Source organism: Ursus maritimus, unplaced genomic scaffold, assembly GCF_017311325.1.
Source record: "Ursus maritimus isolate PB19 unplaced genomic scaffold, ASM1731132v1 scaffold_15, whole genome shotgun sequence".
Lineage (NCBI taxonomy): Eukaryota > Metazoa > Chordata > Mammalia > Carnivora > Ursidae > Ursus > Ursus maritimus.
Window position 1 is genome coordinate 50397227 of NW_024423897.1, and position 13543 is coordinate 50410769.

General features: G+C 38.9%; 1 protein-coding gene across 3 annotated transcripts in view; it reads left to right on the plus strand.

Moving 5' to 3' along the window:
• RETREG1 (reticulophagy regulator 1) overlaps positions 1-12997 on the plus strand; it is a 124068-nt gene extending 111071 nt beyond the window's left edge. The window contains exons 4-9 of one of the 3 annotated variants that reach the window (XM_040630535.1): positions 1526-1652; positions 4165-4249; positions 6217-6354; positions 7298-7362; positions 7609-7735; positions 10762-12997. In XM_040630535.1, coding sequence (XP_040486469.1) covers positions 1526-1652; positions 4165-4249; positions 6217-6354; positions 7298-7362; positions 7609-7735; positions 10762-11282 — 1063 coding nt within the window. In that variant the 3' untranslated portion in view covers positions 11283-12997. The remainder of the gene's footprint in view (positions 1-1525; positions 1653-4164; positions 4250-6216; positions 6355-7297; positions 7363-7608; positions 7736-10761) is intronic. The other 2 variants (XM_040630536.1, XM_040630537.1) reach the window with 2 other exon arrangements.
• The last annotated feature ends 546 nt before the right edge of the window (positions 12998-13543 follow it).

Below are 13543 nucleotides of genomic sequence, written 5' to 3' on the forward strand. Positions count from 1 at the left end.
GGCAGAGTTGGTTAGGTGTCTGACTTGGTATCGGCTCAGGTCGTGATCTCAGGGTCATGGGATCGAGCCCCATGTCAAGCCCTGCTGTGGGCTCCGTGCTCAACGTGGAGTCTGCTTGTGATTCTCTCTCTCACTCTCCCTCTCCCCATCTCCCTCACACATGCTGTCTCTCAAATAAATCAATTAAAATTTATAGATTAGATAATTAAATTTCCTTTTTAAATATAATTTTAAGTTATATTTAAATATATTTGAATTTAAATCCTTAAAAAATATTTAAAGCCTTAAAAAATAGATTTTATTTTTTAATAAATCCTTAAAAAATTTAAATCCTTAAAAAATAGAATCCACGTATACATGGTCTCTGGGGAGTTGAGCATCTAAGGCCCAAAGTAGCTTTGATTTGTTTTAGGAGTACTGGATTTGAATCCAAAGATCATCTCACTCTGATTCCCTTGCAGTTATAACTCAGATGATAGTTCTCTAATAGCCTTTGTCTTCTGCTAGAAACATTCATTATTGTCATATCCTTCGCTCTATGGCAGGGCCTTCCACATGGTAAGGCACTAACAATCTCCTATTAAATGAGTGAATGTGGGGGCCCTGATAGAGCTTGTTTGAACTGGTATATTTTTGTGATGAGTTAGTATTGAGAGTGGGGTGTGAACTCGATGTCATTGTGATTTTAGGGAATGCCCTGTGTTCGCATGTCTTCTTCCTGGAGAGATGGTTACTGGTTTTAGCTTATTGAGGCTCCTGTGGGAAAGTGAGGGCAGAGACACAGAGCACATGCGTGACACAGGCTTCCCATTCAACACGTTCTATGGTGATGGTTGGGAGAAGGTACAGTAGAAAAATGCAAGGTATTTGAGACCCTGTAGAGTTTAACAGTTTTCTATTGAGTTGACTGTAATACGTATTGAGAAGGCATTGTCACTGACAAGGATGATGATGATTAGAAGGTCAACGCTAAGGTTTCTCCAAAAGCACTGTGGGTTCCCTATCCTTAAGGTTTCACACGTTCCTAACAAGTCCTTCCAGGCCCGTCCCACCTTCCAAGCTTCCTGCAGAGTCACTCTTCTGGCTGCCTCTGCGTCTGCTGGAGCCTCACAGGGGGCTCTCTGGAATAGTGCCGGTAGCTCCTTCTGGCTCCCGGCCCTCTGCCTATGTTGTGCACTGTTCTATTTGGAACTCTTCCAAGCCCTTGTGATAGACTCTGCTAATCCAGATTTTGGCATGAGAGTAACTTCTTCAGAGATGTCGCAAAGCCCCCACCCTATACCTCACCCTCTTTCTTTAATTGTAATGGGATAGTTGTGCAATGAGGCGGTTAGCCTGTGTCTCTTCTCTTGGCACGTGAACTTCATTACGCATGTATCTGGCTTGTTCACCTCTGACATCACACGGCTTTTCCAGAGAGTGTGGCCGATAGCAGGTGCTCAATAAATATTTGCCGAAGCAATGAATGTTGAATGAATCATCAAAAGTGCAGCTGACATTTTTTGTTTTCTTTTTCTCTCTTTAGCTGGGAAGTTATCAATTCCAAACCAGATGAAAGACCCAGGTTCAGCCACTGTATTGCAGAATCATGGATGAATTTCAGCTTATTTCTTCAAGAAATGTCTCTTTTTAAACAGCAGAGCCCTGGCAAGGCAAGTTTTCCAGCATAGGAGAATTATTGTGTGTGCTTTAGAGTGTGCAATAAATTGGAAACAAATGAATTAACCTATTTTATCAGCTTATAAGGGTTCTCCAGTCCTGGATATAATATACTAGGAGCACATGCCATAAAAGCTGATATTAGTGAGGTTCAGAAATGGGAGTGTGTGAGCACTAGAAAATCCTCAAACTTACATTTCAAGATTGGATTGGTTTCCTGTTTTATACATATTTATCTAACTCATTAACAAAAATGGTGATTGTTCTTGATATCAGCCAGACCAAGGAGGAAAAAAATACCCTATAAAGAATTTCTGTTTAAAAACAGACCCATAAATGCAGAGAACTGGTGGCTGCCAGAGGAAAGAGGGGCAGGGCAATGGGCAAAACAGGTGAAAGGGATTAAGAAGGACAGACTTCCAGTTACGAAAGTCACCACCATGTTGCACACCTGAAACTAACATAATGTTATATGTCAACTATACTCCAATAAAAAAAAATAAGTCATAGGGATGTAAAGTACACCATATGGAATGTTGTCAATAATATATTAAGTACATAGGCGACAATTAACTAGACTTGTCATTATCCATAATGTATGTAAATGTCGAATTGCTGTGTTGTACACTGAAAATTCATAACATTGTATGTCAGTTATAATTCAATAAATAAAGAATTTCAGTTTATATTATTTAGGCTGGTTCTGAAGTCAAAGGGAGATGAAGTGAACATACAGCCCTTTGAGGGTGCTTTTGGAGATAATAGAGTCAGTCTAAAAAGTAGAGATTCTTATATGATTTCTCTAGTAAAGAAAACCTTTGGCAAAGAGACTCACAGTCTTTATATAAATGGAATGAGTATTTTTCCAATTAAGATGAAAACCTCCTAGGAGAAGGGTCGAAAGTGGTTTGGAAGGGATTGCACGGTACACGCCCTTGGAGTACTGGGATGCATGGAGGTGGCTTCAGCTGTGATCGTGAGAACATGGGCTTAAGGGCAGAGCCGGCACGAGACCCTTTCCCTGCCAGTGCTGGGTTCAAGTTCCTTGAACCTCCACTTGTAGTTGGAAGAGCCTAGGAACGTTGGCCCTGAAAATCCCTCTGGTTGTACCATGTACAGGAAATCTCTTAACTCTAGTAGTATTGAATAATAGAACTATGCTTGGACACATTTTGAGCATATTAAAGTGGCATTGTATATGCATGGATTTTTTTTTTATCACGGTAGGTAATTCTTAGCATAGATATCCATATAGTGGAGAGGGAGAGTTGCATTTTTGATGCCTATTGTACTGAAATGATTAAACACATTTTTAGAAAATTCTGAACTTAAAACTTCTGCAGTGGACTGCATTAATATACCCCAAGTCAATTGGCTTCTGATGATGGTGTTACAGATTTAGCGGATAATATGAAATCTCTTTGTGAAACTGGATTCTGGACATGGTCATGTTTTCCTAGACTTATTCTTTCAGTGCTTATGGTCTTTCCTCTTCCATTTTGCTATTTGAATGGCATATTCTTCAAGGGCTTCTGCTGTTTCAGAAACAGCTCTTAATTTTTTCCCATAAGTTCATCTGTTTTCCTTTGACTAGTTAACTTATCAACCCTGTGCCAAAGAATGGAAAATCAAAGTTAATCTCATGGTGTTAATCAGTTACTGATCAGAGTTATTATGTATTCTTTCCTCATATGTCTTTTTGAAATTCCCTTAATGAATTTTCTTTGCTTGCCAATGTAATACCATAATTTGAAGATAAATCAAAAGAAAAAAGATAGTTTATTTTTAAGACTAGGGTGTGGAAAACAAGTGAAGGCTTTAGGGGAGATTTTTTTGTCATGATGTTTAAATTTCTTAAAACAACCAAGATTTTTTTTGGTCATAACTGACAGAAGGAAAATCAGCACATTTCACTTTAGGAATTTCAGTTCGTTCCCAGTTGGTTCCTAAGTGACCTAGAAGTGGGGTGAGTGTGAGGGATGGATACGGTGAGGAAGGAGGATAGTGATGGCCAATGGATTCATCCCAGCAGCTTATCAGCTGTGCGGACTGCCATTCCATCTACATAAATGCCTCTAATTTGTGCTTTGCAGTGTTTATGAAGTTTGATGGGTTTACAGAAGTAGTTTGAACTTGCAGGTTTATTAACCAGGCTGCATAATTGTCAGTGACTGATCCCGAGCAACAGGAGGTTCTGGGCACATACTAGTCTTCAGTTCTCTTGCATCTGGTAGTAACATAGCCACAGGCATGATTAATGGGAGATGTTCTCTGCACCAGAAATTAGCTTCTGGAACCTCAGAAATGATTATTACTAAGAGTAAAGTGGACCAAGGCTGGCCAAACACAGCAGTCATTAGGCAGACCCAAGTACAAAAGAACACTGTTTGAAACACATTTGCCATAACGTGATAGATCACATATAGATAAATAATTGTGTTTCCTGTGCCCCAAAATGTCTTGGAGTTATGTGTAACTGTCACATGTTGTTTCTGTTATTTCTAGTTTTGTCTCCTGGTCTGCAGCGTGTGCACATTTTTTACAATCGTGGGCAGTTACATTCCTGGAGTTATACTCAGCTATCTACTGTGTAAGTACGGTAGGACATTTGGCTCATTTATGTGAAGCATCTGCTATCATTTCACGGTCAACAAGGCCTTCCATAGTTTGGAAGAGGAGGGATGAGTCCTCATCTATAAAGCACATTGATTATCCTTTAATTTCCTGCTGTACAAAGTTTCTCCTTTTCCCAGAGACATGTTTATATTTTTAAGTTGGAGGAATGGCTGCCAAAAGGCAGGGTTGGTTAAAAGTGATTTGATTTGATTTTAAACTATGTCAGTAAAATTATAAGTAAGCTATACTTCCCGCCCCCCACAAACACACTAATCCCTTTGCCCTTGTGTATGGTCTGTGGCTCAAAAAATAATTAAAACCACAACGTGATACCATTAGACCCCCACCAGAATGGCTAAAATTAAAAATACTGACCATAGCAAGTATTAGCAAGGTACAAAGCAACTGGAAATTCTCACGTACTGTTGGTGTGTAGGTAGAATGGGAAAAACACTTTGGATAACCACTTGACAGCTTCTTAAAAACTATATATGACCCAGCTATTCCACAGCCAGGTATTTACCCAAGGGAAATGAAAGTATATATCTACACAAAGACTTGTATGCAAATGTTCACAGCCAAAACCAGAGCACAATCCATATGTCCCTCCAGAGATGTCCCCGTAACAAACTGTGCTACATCCATGCAGTGATACTCAGCACGACGAAATGGATGTATGCACCAGTCTGGATAAATCTCCAAATAATGAGACTGAGTGGGGAAAGCCAGGTAAAAAAAGAACATATACTGTATGATTCCATTTATACATAATTCAAATTCATCTTTAGCTAATAGCAAAGCACATAAGTGGTGGCCTAAGGATGAGGTGGGTGGGGGCCCGGAAAGGCAAGAGAGAAGGATTAATAGGAAGATGGGGAAAATCTAGGCAGTGATGGATATGTTCACTGTCTTCATTGTGGTGATGGTTTCTTAGCTGTATGCATATGTTAGAACTTATCAACTTGCATATTTTAAATATGTGCAATTTATTGTATGTCAAATATAACTCCAAAATACTGTAAAAAAGTACAGTGTCCAGCTTCTCCTGATAACTATGGTCTGGTGCTGCCACCTTGCGATGGGATGGGCACTCTCCACTTAACTAACCCTCGTATTTCCCCATTTTTCTTACACCAGCTTTTAAAATGTACATATACTTCCTTGGCTTCTAGTGATATTTGAGTTTGCAACTCCTGTTTAGAAGGTAAATGGGCACATTTTCTAACAACAACAAAGAAGTAAACACCAGGGAATGCAATACATTCACTAGGTCAGTCTTCATTTCTTTTTATATTCCTAATGGGTAACACCCATGGCAGGTGATCAAAGCGCAAATCCATTCTCCCAGATGGAACTCATAGAATACCAGCCCTTGATCTGCCTTGTCTAGGAAGTGAAGGAGGGGAGAGCCGGAGGACAGTCTGATACAGGCCTGGCATTATTCAGACGGTTTGCCTTCGCCTCATTTATTCTTCACAAAACCCCAAAAGATAATATTATTATCCCAATATCACTGATGAGAAGCTAATAGATAATAACTTTCCTATAGCAATATGGCTTATTCAACAAATAAGCAGAGTGAGGATTTTAATCCAGGACTGTTGTCAAGAAAGCATGTAATCTTTGTGTCAGTGTTGAGGGTCAAAGAATAAAAGGGAGAAAGTTGATTTAATAGCGAGCCTTTGAAAACAGGGACTGTAAGTATAGTGTGCGTGTGCGTGTGTGCGTGTGTGCGTGTGTGTGTGTGTGTGTGTAGGGGAAAATGTTTTCGTTACAGGAGGAAGAATAGAAATTATGAACTTATTTCACAGAGGCATTTCTCTAAGAAAAAAGCATATTTGTCTTACTGACTGAACGGAAATATTTTTGTGAGATACTCAAGAGGTAGCCTTTTGAAAGGAAGGTCATCTTATCCATGCTCTCTTCCTTTTTATGTTTCAGTGCTGTGTGCATTTTTGTGTCCCCTGTTTAAGTGTAATGATATTGGACAAAAAATATACAGCAAAATCAAGTCAGTTCTGCTGAAGCTAGATTTTGGAATTGGAGAATATATTAATCAGAAGAAACGGAAGAGATCTGGTAGGTAAAGTTTGAATTTTAGATTCCATGCATGGAATGAGACGTCAGCCGGCCGTTTATTATTAAATCACTTTGAATATGTCTGAAAGTGCTTTTAGCCCTTTATTACATATATAGAAGCTAATCCCCCCCAAAGTAATGTAGCGTGTGTCTACTTAGGCTTTTATGCTTTTCTCAAACATATAAGAAATTCACTCTTTAATCCAAATTGTTAGGGGAAGGAGAAAAGGATTTAATAATTCTGTATTTGCTATTTATGATTTCCTTTGTTTCAGTCGTTTTATTTTGGGGTGGACAATTGCAAATAAAAAACGCTAAGGCATTAAGGAGGGCACGTGTGGTGATGAGCACTGGGTGTTATACACAACTAATGAATCGTTGAACACTACATCAAAAACTAATGTTGTACTGTATGCTGGCTAACTGAACATAATTTTTTTAAAAATGCTAGGGCTAAGAGTGTGGGAGCCGCATAAGAGGGGATTGAGAGAACCAAGGGGAGGAAAACAGAGGAAAAACCAAAGTGATCATTTTTCACTATTTAACTTGGCCTATGACCTTTACAGATTCTCAAACTATCACAAGCATCAGAATCGCCTGGAGGGATTAGTAAAGCATAGCGCTCTGGCACCCCTCCCCCACCCAGAGTTTCTGATTCAGTTGGTGTAGGGTGAGGCCTGAGAATTTGCATTTCTAAAAAGTTCCCATCAGCGGTGCTGCTGCTGGGTCAGGGCTCACAAGACTAGAATCACTGATATGGCCCATTTCCCTTGAAAATGAAACATTTGCAGATGTGTGGAGCTTGTTGTGTGCACACATTTCATTAAATGGAAGCACTGGAGACCACGAGGAATGTGGGTCGGGGTGTCCCTGTGGAATGGGTAGAATACACGGTGTCTAAGCCGGCCAGGACATTGAAAGCCTCTCAATTTTTTCTCAACAGAAGCAGATAAAGAAAAAAGTCACAAAGATGACAGTGAATTAGACCTTTCAGCTCTTTGTCCTAAGGTATTTTTTGTTTAGTTTTCCATTTGTTCCTGTGTGGTCTGACTGTAAATTTACTTACATGCCCTTGAAGCTGAATGATTTTTCCTAGTGGACTCCTCCTATTTCTCTAAGATGACTGAACAATTTCAAAGGGAGGACTACTCATCTGGTTTTTAATGATTCTGATATTTTGGGGGTTCGTATGGAGGCTTCAAAAAGATCTCTGTCAGCAGTTTCAAATGTGTCCCTGTCTCTGCGTTAACACAGATTAGCCTCACGGTTGCTGCCAAAGAGTTGTCTGTGTCTGACACGGACGTATCCGAGGTCTCCTGGACTGACAACGGGACCTTCAACCTGTCGGAGGGATACACTCCACAGACAGACACTTCTGATGGTATGCTCACATTTCCACGTACTCTTATTTTTATTACTATGAGTACATGCAAAAATATTTACCTCTGTCACCTGCTGAATGGGTACACAAACTATGGTGTGTCTATACAGCAGAATACCACTTGGCTATGAAAACAAAGAACTGATCCATGCCATGACTTGGACGAACCTTGAAAACAGTATGCGGAGTGAAAGAAGCCAGACACACAAGTCCACATATTGTATCAGTCCATTTATTTATTTATTTATTTATTTATTTATTTATTTATTATTATTTTTNCAGCGAGAGGGAACACAAGCAGGGGGAGTGGGAGAGGAAGAAGCAGGCTCATAGCGGAAGAGCCTGATGTGGGGCTCGATCCCATAACGCCGGGATCACTCCCTGAGCCGAAGGCAGACGCTTAACCGCTGTGCCACCCAGGCGCCCCTGTATCAGTCCATTTATATGCACTGCTCAGAAGAGGCAAATCCATTTGGACAGAAAGTAGATTAGTGGCTGCTGGGGGCTGGGGGAAGGGGAATGGTGGTGATTGGTAATCGGTTTGAGTTTTTTGTAATGATGAAATTAGGTATTGGTGGTGGTTGTAAAGCTTTGTGAGTATATTAAAAACCACTGAATTTAAAATTAAATTAAAGAATTAAAAAACACTGAATTTTTTAAAAGGGCAGATTTTATGGTATATGAATCATATCTCAAAAGCTATTATAGAAGTATGAGAAAAAGATCTAAGCCAGTCAAGATACAAATCTGCCTTTATTTTTGAAAACAAATAAATAATTGACAGTGAAAACAATTTCCGAAATGTCTGGTGACAAATATCTGTTGCTTTTGGCAACAGTGGAAGGAGCAGAAGAGAGACACTCGTCCCATACATCCAGGGCTAGTCCTCGTTAAAGAGGATTGAAGTGCAGAGGACCAGTTCCCCAAATCTAAAGCTGACTCCACTCATGTTTTTCTTCAAAGTTAGTTTTTTAAAAAAGCTTGCTTTTTTTAAATAATTAGGATAGATATAATTTAAAATAGTCTTGTGCAGTAACTTAATTTTTGCTAGCCTCACTGAATTATTTCAAGTCATTTTAGCCATATACTGAAAATATGAGATTATAATGGAAGATTGTGAATTGTTTTGTATGTGTTTTTACAAGCAAGAACACACTTTTATTTTCCTAGAGGAAGGAGGGAGGCTGTGCAATGTTTGAAAAAAAGACAGGCTTGGAGCTTGGGACACCCAAGTATAGTCTTGCTTTTGTCATTAGCTAGTGACCTTGAACAGGTGACATAATTTCTGTGGACCTCAATTTCCTCACCTTTAAAGTGTATTAGAACATCCACGGGGCAACCTTGTGGCTCACTTAATAGAGCACGTGACTCTTGATCATGGGGTTGTGAGTTCAAGCCCCACAGTGGGCTTAGAGCCTACTTACAAACAAACAAACAAACCCCACAACACTCAAGCTGTACAAGCCCAACATTATCAGGATGAGGATAACAAACCCTTTGTTCTTAAGTATTACACAACAAAAGGGGCAATAATCCAGCCCACATACAAGGCTTTAATTAAATTGAAGACTTCAAGTCACTGTTGTAAAGAGTTAACTGTTAAACTGAAAGATTTTCTATGGAAAGTGAAAAACAAATGAAATCACTGTGTGCCTAGTAACCTTCACATGTCCCCAATCTTGTATTCTGGACACAAGTTTGGTAAATAGGACATGGTCATTTTCAGCGATACTTATGGAAAGCCAAATGTTTCCATAAGCTCTTAAATTGAAAATGGGATAGAAGGAGCAATACTTTCTTTTAATTCATTGCTTTAAACAAACATAGGTTACAGATGCTGAGCTACAGATCTCCATGGATGAAAATCCTGAGGCAGGACAATACTCATCATTTATTATACCAGAATCCATGAAAACCTCCAGTTGAAATTTTTTTTTTTAAACTTTGTGATCATGCATATCCACACTGGCTTAAAGTTAATACCCTCCCTGGGCAGGATGAAACTTTTGTTTACGATGAATATTTAAACTTCAGGGGCGCCTGGGTGGCACAGCGGTTAAGCATCTGCCTTCGGCTCAGGGCGTGATCCCGGCGTTCTGGGATCGAGGCCCACATCAGGCTCCTCCGCTATGAGCCTGCTTCTTCCTCTCCCACTCCCCCAGCTTGTGTTCCCTCTCTCGCTGGCTGTCTCTATCTCTGTCAAATAAATAAATAAAATCTTTAAAAAAAAATAAAAATAAAAAATAAACTTCAATACACGTATACAATGGAATATTACTCAGGCATAAAAAGAATGAAATCTTGCCATTTGCAGTGATATGGATGGAGCTAGAGCGTATTATGCTAAGCAAAACAAGTCAGAGAAAGAGAAACACCATAGGATTTCATTCATATGTAGAATTTAAGAAATAAAACGAATGAGCAAAGGGGGAAAAAAAGAGGCAAACCAAGAAACAGACTCTCTAAAATAGAGAACAGACCCATGGTTACCAGATGGGAGGTGGGTGGGGGATGGGCAGAATAGGTGAGGGGGGTTAAAGAGGGCACTTGTGATGAGTGTCGGGTGTTCTATGGAAGTGTTATCACTATACTGTATACCTGAAATTCATACACTGTATGTTAACTCACTGGAATTCAAATAAAAACTTAAAAAGTTCAGTCAAGCCTCAAGCTAACATTAGACAGATTGAATATTAAGTCATTACTGTTTTGTACTTAAGAGGAAAACTCAAGTAGCAGGGACATGCGGTATTTGTGTATTTGTAGACAGGTAGTGTCCCAGATTTGAAAGGGGTCCAGTATGTGGTTAAATTGATTTAAGCTGAACCAGGAGGCTAGATGAATGTCAAGTTTGCCTGGAGGGTTCGGATTAAAATCAGATTGTGGTTTAGACAGTTCTTTTATTTTTTTATAATAATTTTTTATTATGGTATGTTAGTCACCATACAGTACATCCCTAGTTTTTGACGTAATGTTCCATGATTCATTCCTTGTTCTTTTGTTTCAAATTCATCGTGGTGCTCAAGCACGAACTTGTGTTATACATTCCACAGATCTTGACCGACCGAGCGAAGAAGTTTTCTCCCGAGACCTTTCCGATTTTCCATCTGTAGAAAATGGCACGGGAACAAATGATGATGATGAATTCAGCCTTAGCTCGCCCACCGAGCAAAGGAGGAAAAAGGAGCAGTTGGACAGCGGTCTCAGAGCGAGCAGAGAGAGGCAGTCAGCTGCTGGTCTCACCCTTCCTTTGAGCAGTGACCAAACCTTCCACTTGGTGCGCAACCTGGCTGGGGACGCCATCGCGGCCGCAGTGACAGCCGCCATCAAAGAGCAGTTGGAGGGCGCGCAGCAAGCGCTTTCTCAGGCTGCCCCCAGCCCAGGCGACGACACAGACACTGAGGAAGGCGATGACTTTGAACTACTTGATCAGTCAGAGCTCGATCAAATCGAGAGTGAATTGGGACTTTCACAAGACCAAGAAGCAGAAGCACAGCAAAATAAGAAGACGTCGGGCTTCCTTTCAAATCTACTCGGAGGCCATTAGTCTGGGAATCAACTTGTTCAACACAGCACAGATAAAACTACCAAAAAATTTCAAACAAGCAAAAAAAAAAAAAAAGTAGAAGAAAAAAAAGAAAAAAATTTTTTGAACTGTGAGCTTTACTGATTACTTCAGATTTTTTTTCTTATTTTCCCTTCTGCAGTGAATTCATTGGATATATATCAGCTGATACTGATATTTCCTATAGTTATTTTTATGTAATAAGCATGGAAATGAACTTTATACACATATATACATACTGTGTCGTCAGAGATGAATATTAGAGGTTGTTTTTAAAGCAACACCACCAAATTATTGGGATCCTCCTTTAAGTATTCCTTATTTTTTCTTTACAATTGATTTTTCAAGCATGCAAAAACAGTTCATTGTAACTCACTGAAATATTAACAATTAGTTGTGAATACAAGCAGTATCAGCTCCTTTGTTACTGACACTTGGAAACAGTTAAAAATTTTTGGTAGATTCTGATGTAAAAAAACAAAAATTATCAAGGTATCTTTAGTTGAAGAACTTGGGAAATATTATCAAAATTAATTTCCTAGGAAAAATTTTAAAAATATATTTAACTACTTGGATAGGCTGATACATTTCCATGTTATTTCTGCAGTTATAGACTTAGGCTTACCTGTAGTGAATGGCATGCTCTATGGACTGCCAGCTCTGGTCTTGGTAATGGGTGGTATTAACCCATAGAAAGCAAGTAATTAGATATCACATAGACAGTGGTTTTGATGTAAACAGAGACGGGCTCTGTTTTTTGTTCAACTGTCATATATTTGTAATAGAGATGTTGTAAAGTGCGGATCTATTCTGCCTGCTCAGACCTAAGTTAAACCCTCTTTTATCTTTCATATTATGTCATAGAAAAGGTCTCTTAAAGTTGTGAAACTAGTTCCTGGTATGTTCTAGGAGTGATGTTGTCATCAGCAGTAGAGAAACAATAACTGTTTTCGTAGTCTGTATAGAGTCTCCAACAGGGGAGAAATTTGCTTGGCTGTAAGGTGTATTTATTTGCTATTGAATCTAAATATGTACTCTGTTTCTACTGAGAAGATAGAATATATTTTTCCTTTATTTTAAACTTTTTTGATCACCTTCAAATAACCAAATTTGACTTAGGCTTTTAACAAAGGATTTAGCAGAAATCAAGCTAATTTTGTTTTTGTCATATAAACTTTTAATAGTGTTGAGGGACCATGTCAGCCAACTACCAACAATCCCTTCAATCTTCAGGTACAGCTGGCATTTCTACAGATGCGTCCAGACATCTGAGACCCTCAGAAAGGAAGGATAATCCAAGAATATAGGAAATCTGTGGTCCCTTCCCTTCATTTTATTCCTTTCCTTATATTTCTAAAGACTATAGGTAATCTGGTGTTTTAACGTAGCATCTCTTATTTATTTTTTCTTTCTGAGGTATTAAAATATCTAGACTGAATTTTGCCAAATGTTAAAGGGAGAAAAGTTATTGAGGACTTTGAACACTTGCTTTTTGTGATTGACTACGCTTATATGTCATTAGTGCCTCATGACTGTGATGTCCTTTATTGATACAAAGTGAGCCTGTGCCTTCATGATCTTGCCCATTTTGGTACATAAACCTGGTGTTAGATCTATGAACTGTGTGGGTTAGGAGGAATATACCTGAATTCTATTCAATACAAGTTTCTGGACATAAAAATACAGTCACATATTTATAAAATAGTCGTCACCAGGATTCTTTTTTTATGTGTATGTTTCTGCATTTAAAAAATGTTCTTGGCCATGAAGGCAAAAAGTTTACAGGTCATTTCAATTTTCTCATTGAGGGGAAAACAAGAAGTTGATCCAAGTAACTAAAGAATGTGTTAAAAGTCACTGGACAAGCTTACAAAAAGATAAACTCAAGAGTTGGTGGTATGAACAATAAAGCTAGGATCAAATATTATAAACTATAAATTAAAAGTGGTTTGGGGATGGCAACGTTAGGGTAGAAAAATGTGTTACTAGCACAATGGAGGAGACATACCAGCTCTCTATGGATAGTAGCATTATAACCATACATGTACTTCAATATTTACTCAAGATCATATGTCATTACAAATTTACACAATGCAATAACACCAAGTCAGACAAACAGGGATGCTGAGGGGTTCTGTGTGTGTGTGTGTGTGTGTGTGTGTGTGTGTTGGTGGTGTATATAATTCTATTTCTGATTTTAAGATACAGTAACAATAAACCCCAATGACGGATCCAGTACAGAG